Source organism: Schistocerca serialis, chromosome 4 (assembly GCF_023864345.2).
Source record: "Schistocerca serialis cubense isolate TAMUIC-IGC-003099 chromosome 4, iqSchSeri2.2, whole genome shotgun sequence".
In the NCBI taxonomy this organism is placed as follows: domain Eukaryota; kingdom Metazoa; phylum Arthropoda; class Insecta; order Orthoptera; family Acrididae; genus Schistocerca; species Schistocerca serialis.
Window position 1 is genome coordinate 287,287,323 of NC_064641.1, and position 17,683 is coordinate 287,305,005.

The window sequence follows — 17,683 nt, forward strand, 5'->3', positions numbered from 1 at the left end:
CTTGGACATTTTTTGTTAACAGTTAATCAAAGTTCAAAAATCAGCAGTGCTAGTAAGTATCATACCAGTTTTGGTACACAGTGCTATCCTCAAATCATCCCCTGGCAATCAGCTGTCAGACTTGTTTCCCAAGCAGGTGTGTCAAATACAATATACTGTGACTGTAGACACACATATTTTTTCAGAATAAGACATGCTTTATGCTATACACTGACGTAGAACGTCCTTGGAGGAATATACATAATGGAAAACTTAAGGGTCACAACTCACAGTACATTTGAAGCACTAAATGATCAATAGGCACATAAGCAAGATTGAAGAATCTACTTAATTCAGAGAAGTTGATATGTTGAAGGATGAAAAGGATATCCAGATGCTAAAATTTTCCATCTAGTTTACACAATTGTCAATCACTGAGTGCTTCCAATATACAGATAGTAGTTACTATCACTCCCTCCATTATTCACACTTTACATCATTCAGCTATAATGTGGCACTGTGAAGGATAAGGTATTCAGCCATACTGGCATACAAGGAAAAAAATTAAAACTAGTTTAAGATTAATGTAAAAGACAATCATACAGCTGGTGATTATGTTGTCATATTCTTCACTGAGAAAGCATAGTTTGTAATTAAACTGACTTGTTCCACAGTGTAGAGAGGTATCACAAATATGACCCATGTAACATACAACTAATTAACTAACTGACCGACTAACTAACCAACCATTTTCTTAGCACCAATATGGAGAGGACAGATTGCTACTCACCATATAGAGAGGGCTCCAAGTTGCAGACAGGCACAACAAAAAAATCCTCTAAAGTACAAAGTTTTTGGACAAAGTCCTCCTTCCAAAATAGAAAACTTGTTCACATGCACATAAGCACAAGTAACACACATATGGCCACTGTCTCCAGATTCAGGAACTGAACTGTGACTGCATCTAATGTGAGCAGCAACAATCTGCAGGGTGCAGGGGGGGGGGGGGGGTCTTGGGGGAAAGGAAGAAGCAGGGAGGGGGAGGAGTACCAGGGTAGGGGTGTGGGAAGTTGCTGTGCTGCCTGTGGGAGCATACAGGATTATTGCAATATGGCAGGATAGGGCTGCAAGGTGCAGTGTAAGGATGCTGTGGGCCGTGCTGTACCGGGAGTGGGTTTGGGGGGGGGGGGGGGGGGGGGGGCTACCAGAGAAGGAAAACACACTAGTGGGAGTATAGGTGGGATAGAAGGCAAGTGTAGTGCTGGAATGGGAGCAGGGAAGGAGACAGATGGGTGGAGAACGGGGACTAGTGAAGGTTGAGACCAAGGGGACCTGTGTAATTCATAAACGATGGTGCTGGTGGAAGAATCCAAATGGCATGGGCTGTGAAGCAGTCATTGACTAAAGCACATCATGTTGGGCAGCATATTTAGTAATGGGTGGCCCATCTGTTTCTTGGTTGCAATTTGATGGTGGCCATTCATGCAGCCAGCCAGCCAGCTTGTAAGTTGTCTTGTCCATGTAGGAAGTGTCACAGTGACTGACGATTAGTTTGTAGATCACATGGCTGTTTTCACATGTAGCCCTGCCTTTGATGGGGTTAGAGATGCCTGTGACAGGTTTGGAGTAGGTGGTAGTAGAATGATGTATGGGACAGGATTTGCAGCAAGGTGTACCGCAAGGTTACGAGAGGTGAGTCAATAGGTTGGGAGTAAGAGTGGAGTAGAGATGGACAAGCATATTGTATAGGTGTAGTGGGCAGCAGACACCATTGTCAGATGGGTGGGGAGTGTAGTGGTAAGGGAATGAAGATATTCCTCATTTCAGGGCACAAAGAGGGTTTGTCAAAACCTTGGTGGAGAATGTGCTTCAATTACTCTAGTCCTGAGTTGTACTGAGTCATGAGTAGGGTGCACCTTTGTGGCTGGACAGCACTTATGTGGGAGGTGGTAGGTCACTAGAGAGAGAACGCACGGGATATCTAGTTTTGTACAAGGTTGGGAGGGCAATTTCAGCTTGTGAAGACCTCAGTGAGACCCTTGGCATATTTGGAAAAGAACTGCTCATCCCTATAGATGTGATGACCATGGATGGTCAGGTCCTGTGAAAGGGGATTCCTGATATGGAATGAAAGGCAGCTATCACCCTAACCAAAAGGTTCGATATGCTGTTGTTCACTGAAAGTTATATTTAACCAGTGGGGCTCACTTCACCTGTTTTGAGGAAACATGTTTTGTCCAGTGTCAAGGAACGGAAAACACAAAAGTGTATGGGACTATTAATCATCAACAGTTAAAATATATGGTGAATGATGGTAGCTCTTAGGGAAATGGCAGAAAGGATATTCTGGGAGTCATTGTGGGAATAGGGTGCAACCAACTGTTGATTGTGGTACATGATGGAACAAATAATGCCTGTTGTCTCAGCTACAAGGTGATACTTAAATCATTCCAGTAACTGGCAGAGAATGTTTAGAAGTCCAGCCTTGACACATGAAGTTTCAATGAAGCTCACAATTTGCATCATTGCTCCCAGAACAGATCATGGCACCTTGGTTCTGAGTCACACGGAAGGACTGAACCAGAGACTTCAAAGGTTCTGTGACAGGCTAGACTGGACTTGCACCTTAGGGTTGAGAATTGTAAGGTTCCCCTAAATGAGTTAGGTGTGCACTACACATTAGAGCCTACCCAGGTAGCTGAATGTGTGTGGGGTGCACACAAGGCAACTCTCCATCCAGTCCACATAACAAAAGCTGTAGAAAACCCAGAAGTATCAGTGAAAATTGAAAGAAATGCCTCCCACAGGTGAGAGTATTGAAATCCTTGTGGTTAACTACCAAAGCATTTGCAATTAAGTGCCGGAGTCCAAAGCACTCCTGAAAAGCAGTGAAGCTCACATAATACTAGGTATAAAAAGCTGGTTGAAACATGAATTTGATAGCACTGAGATTTCTGTGGAAAACTTAACTGTAAATCAAAAGGATAGTCCAATGGGAAATGGAGGTAGTATATTTGTCACAGTAGAAAAGAAACTCAAATTTACCAAGATAGAAATTGAAGTTGCATGTGAGATTGTTTTGGCAAGATGGGTCAGGGATGGGCATAAAATGGTGATTGGATCTTTTTATCATCCACCAGACTCATATCATGATGTAACTGAAAGCTTTGGAGAAAACCTCAGTTCGACTGTACATAAGTTAACCAATCTTACTGTAATCCAACAATCAACTGGGAAAATTAGTTTTGGTAGTGATGTGTGTGGTAATGTATCCTGTGAAAGATTATAAAATGCCAAATGGGTTGCCTGGTTTTGATTCCTGGCTGATGCAAATTTTTGAACAAAGATGCATGTTCTACATTCGTTTTCCTGTAGCATCAAATACATAAAAAGAGAAAAAAAATAAAACAGATAATCTGTAGCATTCATGACTGCTAACTGCTGGTTCATATCTCATTTCAGTCATTATTTTTTCATTCAATTACAATACCTACTTCATTTACAGATAAAATTCATCAAATATATGGGAATTAACATATACCTAATTGTCTTGTACCATATATTTCATGAATTTTATATTTCAGTGACACACCGTATTTACTCGAATCTAAGCCGCACTTTTTTTCCGGTTTTTGTAATCCAAAAACCGCCTGCGGCTTAGAATCGAGTGCAAAGTAAGCGGAAGTTCTGAAAAATGTTGGTAGGTGCCGCCTCAACTAACTTCTGTCGTCGAATATATGTAGCGCTACGCAGGCACAAAGACAAATACTAGCACCAAAACCTCTGCGTCAGTAAACAAATAAAAAAAAAGAAAAAAGGTGGAAGAGGAGCTTTTTTTTTCTCCACCCCGAGTTTCGACCACTGCATTTTCATACGTTCTCCAACGAAGTAAATACAAATTCCGTATTGTTCCTCTTCGAATGTGGCAGCATTTCAATGTACTACAAAAATCCAACTGGCAAGACTGTTTGGGATATTTGTCAATATGGCCAGCTCTGCTTTCTGAATTTTTTCCTAAATGTGAGAAGAAATGGTTGCTAATAAGAACTTTTATGAATTATGAATCACATGCAGTATTCTCTTCACCATAAGAATAATATGAATATAAACATTTTGCCATGTATTCTTTCGCATTTGCTGCTATCTCATTTAAATCCTGTCCGCCTAATAAACTACAAAACTAGAGTGAGACAACAGCAGACGCGGAAGAATATACATACCATGTCATGTTTATATTCGTATTATTCTTATGCCTAATAGTGATACAGTCAGAAATGAAGCACGGCAATTGATTAGATTTTTAAATCTAAGATGACTCTAATTTCTGTGCATAATGTAATGTACTAAAGAGGCATCTGCAAAGATTTTCAAACGGAAAAAAATTTCGCTAAATTCTCGTTCAGAACATCTTCTATCATACGCAGTCTATTATTTGGTTCTTGTTGATCATTATCCAAGAAAGCAGCAGTGTACGTAGCAACGAATAGCAGTCTCTTGCCATTGTTTCGCTAATGAGACGATTCCTCTCTGTTTTTTTTAATTGTAAGCGGCGGTAGCATACACAAAAGCAAGCCATGCCGCGAGCGGCGACAGGCCGTAAACCCTCATTTTCAGAATGCGACAAACAATGCGTGACACAGTACAGTAATGCATTTTCAGCTCTGAGTGACGGAAACACCTATAACAAAGAGAACTGCACTTGCCAGATCAAAGAAAAATAAGCAATCAATTCAAACCAGACGAAGCACGTGAAAAAGGAAGGGTACCCGTATAAATACGGACTGAGCACCTGACGCTTAACAGCGGCTACCTGGTAAAACTTAACTGCTAAGCTTACGACTCGAACCAAACTACTACACCTGTATCGTCATTCATTCAACCTAAATTGTGTCTCATATTACAATGGACCAACTTTGTTTCGATTTGGAAGTGTGGCCTAAAACTTTTCTCTCCCCTTGAATTTCGAGTCTCAGATTTCAGGTGCGGCTTAGATTCGGGAAAATTTTTTTTCCTCGATTTCGAGTCTCATTTTTCAGGTGCGGCTTAGATTCAAGTACGGCTTAAATTCGAGTAAATACGGTAGGTATTCTAACTGGATGAAAAATAACAACAATGACAAAATGAGATTCTAACCAGCAATAACCAGTTTCTAATACTACCAATGTTTTTAAATCCATGTTTCTGTATTTTACACTTCACAGAAATGCACTTAGACCATGCAGCTTTGTTGAAAAACTTGCATCAACTGGGAATCAAACCGGGTCCACCCACATGGCGGACAAGTACTACCTCAGAACCATGTAGCCCATCTAAGAAATGGTTGTAATTTTAGTGAATAAAACATTCTCAAGAAGCTTTCAAGTTTAATTTCTCAAGAATTTTTTAGAGTTGTGCCTAACTTCTTTGCCAATTTCATATCTGAGCTTCTGAACTTCATGTACCACAAATATAAAAAATTAAAAAAATTCAATTGCCATGTGGTCCCCTTGTCCATGCCAAGAAAATTTATAAGGATTTCCTTAGAATCAGCAGAAAATTTCACTGTTTTATTACAAACATCATTATACACAGAAAAAGTAGCACTTTTCATCAGTCTATTGATATTTATAATCTTTACGATAATGATTGTATGTTCAAAATTCATGTCTGTCTTCTTGAGTAAATCTAATGCACCTGTATTTAAGTGTTTAATAGCAAGATCTTGCTATTTGTTAAAAAGAATTTACTTACTTACTTACAACAGTGAGACATCATTTGCCTTATGCTAAAAACATGTTCTATTACTTTTCAATTTTATCCCGTGTATCTTAAATAGAGCTGCCATGGCATGCCAAACTTCACATGTGCAGCATGTATGGACCGTGGGTGGGTCCAAGCCCAGCCTATCACTTTGCCTTTGCTTGGTCCTTCTCAGAGGTAGCCAAAACAGTGCAACATCAATTTTGCATTGCAATGTGGCATTTTGCGGTCAGCACAACTCTCCGAGTTCAGCAGAATCGCAGTGTCAGCACTGTTTACCCTTCAGTACTTGTTGGTGGTATGAAGGGTGTTCACAGGTTCAATGGCTGTTTGCACAAAGTGAAGCAGTCTAGCCATGTATCATCACAATCATTTAAAATGACTGGGAATGACAGATGACAGGGATGAGACTTCTCAAATCGCTTAAGTGATGAGTACTGCTTATTTGCTATGAGAAGACATTATGATACAATGCAGAAAGAATTTAAACTTTTAGATGACAATGAAAGGGCAAAAATTTACAATGATCAACAGATGGTATTCATTGTTCTGTACATCAAGAAGCACTTTGTGCTAAATTTGCAGGCATGGAGCACTGTAAGAAATTAGCAGTACAAATAGTAAAATTTCTGAAATCACACCCCTTATTCCATTCTCAGTTGCAACAGTTTTAAATGGAAATGAGCAAACAGCATGGAGACTTCATATATTACTGCAAAGTATGTTGGTTAAGTCAAGGGGCATGCCTGAAATGATTTCATAATTTACATCTTCTATTGTTGAATTTACGAAGGAAAAAGAAATGCAGGAACGAAAATTTGAACATCCAGAATTGACTGCAGACTTTATATTTGAAATGGATCTGACTGCACACTGCCCACAGAAACACAATGCAAGGTTCCTTCTTTCTTATCTGATAGGAATGCAAGTAAAAAGAAAATATTATTGTAGAGGGATACTCTGGGCAGGCTGGCCAAGCAGTTCTAGCTACCACAGTCTGGAACCGCGCGACCGCTATGGTCGCAGGTTCGAATCCTGTCACAGGCATGGATGCGTGTGATGTCCTTAGTTTAGTTAGGTTTAGAGACTTTTTTTTTGTAGAGGGATACATTCTGACAAAAACAATCCAGTTCCCAGAGCTCACTGGCATTTAAAAAAAAAAAGTTTGAAGAATGAAGAACTTATTGTGGTGTTGCAAGAATTACAGTGATAGTTTTATAAAGGTTTCGAGGACACTGTCATTCTTACATCTATTTTCAAGGTGTTTTTGAGATAGTTGAAAGTACCCTGTGCATATCCAGATTTAACTTATTACCTGCAAGATAATTCGAATTTTAATTACAAATCTTTTTACATTAAAACAGTCCAGTACGTCTGCAATGTTTTTCTCGGGTAGATTTTCCCAATCTCCAAAATGTGGTTGGTCAAGTGTTGCATTATTTTGATCAATATATTTTTGTTTATGATCTTTTCTTTTATTATGAAACTAAATAAGTTACAATTACATGGCAATTTGACTGCAAAACTCTGTGAAATTGTCCACGCCTGTCTGTATGTCGATAAATTCTACCAGATAAAAATTATGTTATGTCTTCAGAAATACTGAACACCTGCTGCTTGTGATCTATGCTGTTAACAAATGTCAGCTATACGACCTGATTGTATGCAGTATGACTCCACCGCCATTTAAAGGCAGTGCATTCACTGATGTCCCCTCCACCCTTCTCACACTCAGATAGTATCGTGTGGCAGTGGGGGAAATGTGCCAGCCAGATTGAGTACCTTGGCACTTGGGCCTGGGCATGTGACTGAGCACAATGTAGGGAGACAGGTGTGTGTGTGTGTGTGTGTGTGTGTGTGTGTGTGTGTGTGTGTGTGTGTGTGTTTTTTTTTTTTTTTTGATGAGTTGTCTCCATTATCCCTAATGCCCTAATCATTGACAAAGTATTAAAATTAAAGAGAAGTGTAAACATGTGTTAAGCAGGATTAGGACAGTTTCAGTGACCAGGTTTTACTTCTCTTATGACTACATACTTTTTTGCAATGTTGTCAACATATAACATCGGACAAAACACTTACCAGCAAAAATACCTGAGACCACTGTTGCCAGAACAGGTGTCTGTGAGCGTGGATGTACTTTAGCAAGGAACTGGAAGAGTAAGCCATCACTTGCCATAGCATACAAAATTCTTGGCAAAGGGAACATGGCACCAAGAAGACTGCAAAAATTTTAATTGTTCACATTAACAACTTTCTGTACATACACTGTATCATCAGTGCCACTATTGTGGCCATTTGTGAGAATGTCACACAATAACCAAAAATGAACCACATTAAATAAAAAAGACATATACTAAACCAGATCAAAAATTTTACTGCAAAAAAGAAAAAGTACATGACTGTTATACATCACTCTACAGAAACATTCATTTAAATTATCATCATCGTCGTCATATTATTATTATTATTATTATTATTATTATTATTAAGTCAGAGTGCTCAGCATTAAAAACTATAAATATATGCAATCAACAGTGATAAAATAAATCTTGTATCCTAAACATTGTTCATAAAGAGATCGAATACAAACAAGAATTAGAAAATCTCCTCTTCAGTGACTAAGTTGAACTCTGAAGTATGCAATGGACAAGGCAGAGCTGATAAGAACAGATTTATAGTGCAGTTTGCAGTTACCCAGCATTAAAATTTAGTATGGAAAATTTGTTACAATGGCCAAGCTATGATTTTATTTATTTTTCCAATGTTGTTACTGCTCTCTTGAAATAATTTACTTGTGTTAATGAAATTACCTCAGACCTTACTGCATAGAATAACTGTAAATACAAAAATTACTAAATTTGGTCTGCTAATTATTCTAAGTTGAAGATGTCATGAACTGACTACATTTTAGTATGTAATCCATTGGGTACAAGGAAAATTCATTCTATGTTTTATTTAACTAACAAACATAAACATCTGGTTATGGTACTTTTGGATAGCTTTTAATTGTTCAAAAAAGCATAATACGGGTTTTGTGAAGTGAAGTTCAAGATACACATAATAATAAGTACATACATGAATAGAGAAATGGAGAAAAGATTGATAGCAACTGAGGTTGACTGGATTCTGACATACAACTTAGTGCTCAAGTTTGCATCTGACCATAATCTGATGGTGGCTATTTTGTTCGAGTGGACATTGCTTTCAAGGTCATATTGATAAATAAATTGGAGGCAGTAAAATGGTTACATGATTTTTTACTCTCACAAATATTCCTGCTTCTGATGGGGTACAACATGTCAATGGCATGTCTAGAACAGGATGCGATGGATTGATGGATGCATGGAAAAAGACATTGTATCTGGGTTTTTCACAGGAATATGATCCACAGGCAAGAGGTAAGCTATTCTCACAGGAATCATCCCTGATGCCCTTCCCTTCCTGTCAATCCACCTCCCTCCCCCCCCACCCCCCCCCCCCCCCCCCCCCCTATTCATCGCCCTAAAATTATTAAAGATCACTATTCACTAGATAGAGAGAGAGAGAGAGAGAGAGAGAGAGAGAGAGAGAGAGAGTTAGTTTTAAAACAGTTTGTGGTTGTCTTTCCTCATACTGTGCTTTTTACCCCTACCATGATTTTACTGCAAGGTGGATCCACTTACCTAGTGCATAGAGCAAAGACAGCTCCAGTAGTCACGATCCACATAATTGCTGGCCATCCAACTTGGCTGAACACATATGGCAGAGGGGCATGTGGATCCTAATCAGAACAACAATTAACATTATGCACAATTTTCTCAGACAAAAGAGGAATATATCTGCAACCAGTATTTACAAGGAGAACAATGAGGGTCATTCAGTAAGTCCTTAGCATGTCCAACAGATAGCACTCATAGCATCAAAACAGTTTTCTGGTAGTACGTGATATCTGTCAGTAGAAGGCAGGTGAGGTCACAGCTGTACCCATTATGTTGTTTCATCGTCTCAGTTGACTGAAGCAACAAGCTCACATTTATTTTCCAACATGTAAAAAGGTGAATTTCAAGTGGTGATTAAAAACTTCTATTTAAAAGACTGAACACCAAAACAGATCAAAGCTGAGTTGGGTGAAGTTCACAGCTATTTGCAACTGAGTAAATGAGTTTAAATGTGGCTGTACATCCACAAAATACAAACAGCATTCAGAACATCCAGTGGAAGTGACCATCCCCAAAATGATTGACAAAATCCCTGATAAGGTTTTGAGTTATCGAGGAATTGAAGTTCATGAAATAGTTGAAGCCACATGATACAGTGTTTTTCAATTTTGCACAAAAAATTGGATAAAAAAATTTCTGCAAAATGGATGCCACATTTGCTCTCAGTGTGGAATAAATGAAACTGAATGGTTGATGCCGAGGTGATTTTGGCATTTTACCAGTGAAATCCTACTGGATTTCTGTGTCAATAATGAACTGTGGGCAAAACATGGATACACTGCTACACTCCAGAGACTAAGGAACAATCGAAACAGTAGGTTTTCAAAGGCATATGGGCTCCAAAGACTGCAAAGATGCTGAGATGATGGCCACAGTTTTTTGGGGTGTGCAAGGAATCATCTACGCCAGTTACTTGAAACAGGAACAAACATCCAGTATCATTTGTAGAAACTATGTACTTCATCACGATTTACGGGGTGAATAAAGAAATACAAATACAATAAATGGGGAGTGTTGCGTGTTGTTATTGGACCAGTTAAATGAAGAAATCAAGAAAAAACATCCTCATTTGAAAAAGAAAAAGATCTTCTTCTATTACGAAAATGCAGTTTCGATAGCCAGAATTATGGAACTAAAGTTTGAATTGTTGCAATATCCACCAAACTCACCAGATTTGGCCCTCCAGTGATCTTTTCCCAAACTTTAAAAAATGGCTCAGTGGATGGTTCACATCAAATTGTGTCATCACCCAAGCAGATGCGCATTTTACAGACCTTCTGAATTCATACTTTTCAGATGGTTTGAAATAGTTGGAGCAATGATTCGAAATGTATATTAATTTAAAGGAGATTATAATGAAAAATAAATTATTTTCTCAAAATAATTTGTTTTTACTTTTATCTGTTTCTAAGGTCGTCTTGAATGACCCTCATACAAAAAAGGAAGGAGGATGCATAAAAATATCTAAATTTGTTAGTAACGGAGTGTAAATAATATGAACACACTAAACAATGCCATTACTGGATATGAAGAAAAGAGACTTATAGATGACAAAATGCAAGGAGCCCAAGCTAATGGAGATAATCAAACAGAATAAGTCATGTATACAGCTACAGAAAAAGTCATGTATATAGCTACAGATGAGAAAATTGATATTTAGACAAAGCACTAAAATGTGATACATGAAAGGAATAAAAATCAAACAAATAAGGTACATAGTAGTTAACAAAAGCTTCTGATACGGATAAAGTGTTTTAGATGTTATGCATTATATGCCTACTTTCCATTATAAAACATAGTCCAACTTTTCTAGGTAATAAGGAAAGTCAAAGTAAACTTAGTTGCCCGGAAAAAAGATAAGAGTACGTAAGTCGACAAAACTTTGCACCCGCTACTAACTGTCATATCTTCTGGCTCCTGCATATATTTTCCTCAGTGATGGCATAATACTTCCTGCTTTTATTACTATATTCTGAGATAAACATTTTGACAACACTAAATGTCCTGCATGTTTGAAGCAGATTTATTTTATGTTTCCCTGAGTGACACAACCATTCTCCCCTGAAGTCTAAAACTTTTTTTTTATCCTCACTATTTTCTGCATCAGAAGAAATTTAATATTGCAAAACCAGATAGCCATATATTATTTCACAATATTCTGTCACTGTCAGTTTATGTGAGTACACACACACACACACACACACACACACACACACACACACACACACACACACACACACACACACACCTCTAATCCTTATTCATTTAGTGGAAGATTTAACTAATTCACTCAACAAAATCTCTTCATGCTACACAAGCACAAAATATCTGCATTACTCTCAACCTCCCTCACTCCCATACTCCTTCCTTCCCTTTTCTCTATTTCTTCTATCTGGTGATAGTCATAGTTTAGCCAGATATTTTCAACTATTTTAAAAATTGTTCCAAACATGTGTAAAGCTTTGCCTAGTCCATGAACAGATTTCCAATGTCACACATTAGCCATTCATTTTAAAAAGTGTCACTTCTATTTCCAGTTCTTCCCTGGATTGAAATATAACAACCTACTTGTTTTCCTTGGCTAATAGTTTTTAGCGGGTGGACCACTAAAGCACTGTGTTCACTTGCCACCACCAACACTATGTTCATTAGACCTTCTCATCCTGTGGCCCTATCAACCCTCCAGCCTCTATAACAACCACAGTGCTAGAAGGATATACTGCATCATATGACCTTGTGAGATCAGAGCTGCAGACCAACCAATGTGCACTTGCTGTTCAGCCTTTGTCAATTTTGGCAAAATTTTCAACAAATTGTCAGTAACGGTCATTTATCCATTTCTCAAATTTTATCTGCTGCTTTTACTTCATTATTTATTTCTCTCTTGTTCTGCTCTTTTTTATTTATTTTTACAATGAGCTCAGAGTAACTGAATTAGCTCGTCTCTGTATAATTGTACTACACTAAGTCTCTTGTTTCTCCAAATAAGAAACCTAGTTCCAAAAGCTGGTGTTTCTCTCATCTCTTGTCTGCACGTGTGATTGTTGCTGCTTGGTATGTATAGACTTTTTATTTTATCTAAGTAAAGATATTATGAAAAGGAAAGATGCTACTAACCATATAGCAGAGATGCTGAGTCACAGATATGCACAACAAAAAGACTGTGAAAAATAAAGCTTTTGGCCTGTAAGGCCTTCGTCAACAATAGACGACGCTCACGCACACCCTTGACTGCAGTCTCAGGCAACTGAAACCACACTGCAAGCAGCAGTACTCGTGTGTGATGGGAATGGCAACTGGGTGGGGGTAAGGAGGAGACTGGCGCAGGGATGGGGAGGGATACCATGGCAGGGGTGGCAGACAGTGAAGTACTGTAGGTTAGATGGAGGGCAGGCGAGAGATGGGGTGGGGGAGGGAAATAGCAGAAAAGGAGAGAAAAAGACTGGGTGTTATGGTGGGATGAGAGTTTTGTAATGCTGGAATGGGAACAGGGAAAGGGCTGGATGAGTGATGACAGTGACTAACGAAGGTTGAGGCCAAGAGTGTTACAGGAACATAGGATGTACTGCAGGGAAAGTTCCCACCTGTGCAATTCAGAAACACTGGTGTTGGTGAGAGGACCGATATGGCACAGGCAGTGAACCAGTCATTGAAATGAAGGGTGTCATGTCTGGCAGCATGCTCAGCAACAGGGTGGTCCACTTGTTTCTTGGCTACAGTTTGTCAGTGACCATTCATGCGGACAGACAGCTTGTTGGTTGTCATGCTCACGTAGAATGCAGCACAGTGGTTGCAGCTTAGCTTGTAGATCACATGATTGGTTTCACAGGTAGCCCTGCCTTTGACAGGATAGGTGATGTTTGTGACCAGTGTGGAGCAGGTGGTGGTGGGAGGATGTATGGGACAGGTCTTGCATCTAGGTCTATTAAAGGGGTAAGGGCCATGAGGTAAGGGCTTGGAAGCAGGGGCTGTGCAAGGATGGTTGAGTGTATTGTGTAGGTTCAATGGGAGGCAGAATACCACTGTGGGAGGGGTGGGAAGGATAGAGGGCAGGACATTTTTCATTTCAGGACACAACAAGAGGTAGTCTAAACTTGGGCAGTCTGCAGCTCGTTGTCATACGGTAGCGTTCTCGCTTCCCGCACCCGGGTTCCCGGGTTCGATCCCCGGCGGGGTCAGGGATTTTCTCTGCCTCGTGATGACTGGGTGTTGTGTGCTGTCCTTAGGTTAGTTAGGTTTAAGTAGTTCTAAGTTCTAGGGGACTGATGACCATAGATGTTAAGTCCCATAGTGCTCAGAGCCATTTGAAACTCTGGCAGAGAATGTAATTCAGTTGCTCTGGTCCTAGGTGGTACTGAGTTATGAAGGGTATGCTCCTCTGTGGAACAGTGGGACTTTGGGAGGTGGTGGGAGACTGGAAAGATAAGACAGAGATTTGTTTTTGCACAAGGTTGGGAAGATAATTATGGTCAGTGAAGGCTTCAGCAAGACCCTCGGTAAATTTTGAGAGGGATCGCTCATCACTGCAGATGTGACAACCACGTGTGGCCAGGCTGTATGGAAGGGACTGCTTGATATGGAACATGTGGCAGCTGTCAAAGTGGAGGTATTGCTGGTGGTTAGTGGGTTTGATATGGACAGAGGTAAGCATCTCCACTATATGGTGAGTAGCAACTTTCCTTATCATAATACTGTTACATTCAACCCCAGATTTTCCATTGTTTGATTTATTTTACAAAAGTGTTGTTTATGTTTAGGATTTACATTTACCATTGATTTTCAAAGAATGGCCAAGTAATATTCTGAATGAACTGACTGCAAACATTTTTGTTAATTAACTTGAGTTACAGAATTACTAACATTGGCTACATTTTAGTATATTTTGACAAATTACAAAACTGTCCTACTAACTGTGCCAGATCTTATGACTCTCTTTAAGTTCTCTCTTTAAGTTATTTGTTTAAGTTCTATTTTAACCAACCTGATCATAATATGGCCACATCATTGTCAGCACTGTTGATATACCAAAGTATGACAAGAATATGATGACGAGTGATATCACAATTGATATAGGAATAGACCGCTGTGGATTTTTTGCTTCCTCACCTAAAAGAAATAAAAGTTACTGAAGCTTTATAGTAACTACTGCACTAAAGTATTTTACTTATTGTGTATATAAATAAATTATTTAGGAAAATATACCTGTAGTTGCTACACAGTCAAAGCCCACAAATCCATAGAAACATTTTGCTGCTCCAGCCATTACACCAGCTACCCCAAATGGCAAAAATCCACCCTCTCCTGGATTTGTTACTGTAGATGGTATATCTTCTTTTAAGATTTTCCAATTATTTGGGTCAGCTGAAAAAGAAAATATTTTTTAATGCCAGGCATATGGTATTGTACCCGTAGGGATAACAGTGCCATCAGTATCACAAATCAAAGGGCCGCAGCCCCGATGTGCGATATCTGTAGGACTGAGAGTCAAAGACAGTTTGATTCAGAGCTCTATATTGAGTAGACATGCTATATGTTTCTCTCACTACAGACTATTGTTAACTCTTAGTGTCAGCAAAGTAATTAGTACATCTCCCTGTACCTGTAGAAGAGATCTGCCACTTACCACAGACAGAATGTGTTGTCTATTAGAAGGAAGGTATCTTGCTACATCATTAGGAAGCTACGTCATTGTCAGGAGTAAGTTACTTCACTGAATATATTTCATAATGTTCACTCAGTTTTAGTTCTTTGCATGAAACAACTCTTATTTTTCATCAGCCTATAATATTCTCATCCCTGCCATACTCTTATCAATTTCAGCTAATTAAGTCAAACAATGGAAAGTCCAGAATGGAATAACAATAATATGAAAAGGGCAGACCACTATGCACAACACAGAGGAGAAATTGAGTTGCAGACAGGCACAATGGAAAGACTGGTTAACATTTAAGCTTTCAGACAAAAATTAGTGTGTGTGTGTGTGTGTGTGTGTGTGTGTGTGTGTGTGTGTGTGTGTGTGTGTGTGAGGGGGAGGGGGCTGGGGCTGGAGCTGGAGCTGGAGGGGTGGGGGTCAGCATAGAATGCCTTGTCCACAGGGCCAGCAGTCGATTTTCCTCCCAAGCCCAGAAAGCAAAGAGGGCTAAAATGTTGCAACATTACACAGGTAATGGAGGACTTCTGGGCAATAACAGGCAGATTGGAAATGAAAGCCAGTTTGAACTCTGTATATCTGGCAGGAAGTCTCATCTAAGATGCAGATAAATCATTTCTACAGGCAGCTACTGAAACGCCTGAGCACAACCGGCTGCAAGCAACAACTCATAGTGGCACAAATTATACATACAAGTGTGTTTGAAAAGTCTGGGCAAAAATAAAAACCCCTTACATGTTTGGGGTAAACCTTTTTTATTTTTTGACATAGTCTCCTTTTAGACTTATACCCCTCATCCAACGCTGTTCTAATTTGTTGATCCCTTCCAAATAATAGGAATTGTCCAAGTCTGCAAAATAGCTATTAATTGTTGCAATCACCTCCTCGTTTGAATAAAATCTTTGTCCGGCCAGCTATTTCTTCAAATTGGGGAACAAATAGTAGGCTGAGGGATCCAAGTCTGGAGAATAAGGGGGGGGGGGGGGGATGTGACACAAGTTGGAATTCTATTTCCATTAATTTTGCGACCACAACATCTGAGGTGTGTGCCAGTGCATTGTCATGATGGAAAAGGACTTTTTTGCGGTCCAATTGCTGGCGTTTTTCTTGCAGCTCAGTTTTCAAACAGTCCAATAACGATGAATAATATTTACCTGTAATAGTTTTACCCTTTTCCAGATAGTCAATGAGGATTATCCCTTGCAAATCCCAAAAGAGTGTCGCCATAACCTTTCTGGCCGAAGGAATGGTCTTTGCCTTTGTTGGTGCTGATTCTCCCTTGGTAACCCATTGTTTACATTGTTCTTTGGTCTCAGGAGTATACTAATGTATCCATGTTTCATCCACAGTGACGAAATGACACTTAAAATCCTGTGGATTCTTCCTGAACAGCTGCAAACCACCCTTGCAACACTTCACGATTCCGTTTTTGGTCAAGCGTGAGCAATCATGGAACCCATCTAGCGGATAGCTTTCTCATGTCCAAATGTTTATGCAAAATATTATGTACCCATTCATTTGGGATGCCCATTTGTGCACATATGGCCACTCTGAAAATTTTGAAACCACTTACAAACTGTTCTAATTGAATGTGCAGAGTTACCATAATGTTTATCAAGCTTCTCTTTAGTCTCCCAAGGCGTTTTGCCTTTCATAAAGTAAAGTTTAATCACCACATGAAATTCTTTTTTGTCCATTTTTTGACAATCAATTGACTTCCTTGATTCACACGAACGCCAAACACAAAGAAATAGACCAATATGGCTGAAACTTGTTGTGTGTTCTTTCCAAAGATGTTACTAACTAAACATGACCTCAATACGCATCAGTGATGCCATCTCTTGGACTTTACATGGACTTTTCAAATGCCCCTCGTACACCATGGTTCCGAGGCCATCGTCCATTTGTTTGGACAATTAATGGGATTGGGGAACAAAGCTTCATGTGTTCATGGGGTGGAGGGATAGCTCACTATTTCATCATTGTACCAAGACTTGATCACAGTCCTCTGGTTTGGAGCCTTGTGGAAGGTCTAAACTGGAGGTTTAGATCATTCTGTGATGAACTCAGGTGCTTATTTCTTGATCTCTACTACAAGCTGGGGAACGGTAGGACTCCTGCAATAGGTCAGGCATGCAATATATAAATGAAGGCAGTACCAGGCTAATAGAGTAAGCACAATACACAAGGAGATTTGTTTAGGTTATATGATGTGTAGGTACATGATGAAAAACCCCCAGAACATTGTAAAGTTAAAATTTATTCAAAACAATACATGAAACACTGATCGACCATAAGCATTGGCAAAGATGTTAATTATGAATGCGCGGTAAGGTGCAGACAAATGAAAAAAACCATCATTCATTTTTTTTGTACATGATTTTGTTACTCACACTCTTGTAGGTAGAAGTTCTGTTAAGAAGTGCCATTTGGAGGATGATGGGCTACGAGTGCTCTGTATCGTACATGTTTCAAAATAAGAAAAATTTTGATACCAGTATTAAGTATTTTTTATTCAAGTGAAATGAAACCAAGTAAGGAGGATTTTCTTAATTATGACACACACTCATGTACTTTGAGTCAACTGCCTGCATCTACAATTGAAATGTAAGAGAAG

The 17,683-nt window shown here is 39.2% G+C and overlaps 1 protein-coding gene across 1 annotated transcript in view; it reads right to left on the reverse strand.

Moving 5' to 3' along the window:
* Positions 1–17,683, reverse strand: part of LOC126474170 (cationic amino acid transporter 2-like) — a 415,453-nt gene that overhangs the window by 47,657 nt on the left and 350,113 nt on the right. Inside the window, exons 7-10 of the mRNA XM_050101629.1 lie at positions 14,619–14,777; positions 14,398–14,522; positions 9,381–9,478; positions 7,798–7,937 (exon numbers count right to left, since the gene is read on the reverse strand). Coding sequence (XP_049957586.1) covers positions 7,798–7,937; positions 9,381–9,478; positions 14,398–14,522; positions 14,619–14,777 — 522 coding nt within the window. The remainder of the gene's footprint in view (positions 1–7,797; positions 7,938–9,380; positions 9,479–14,397; positions 14,523–14,618; positions 14,778–17,683) is intronic.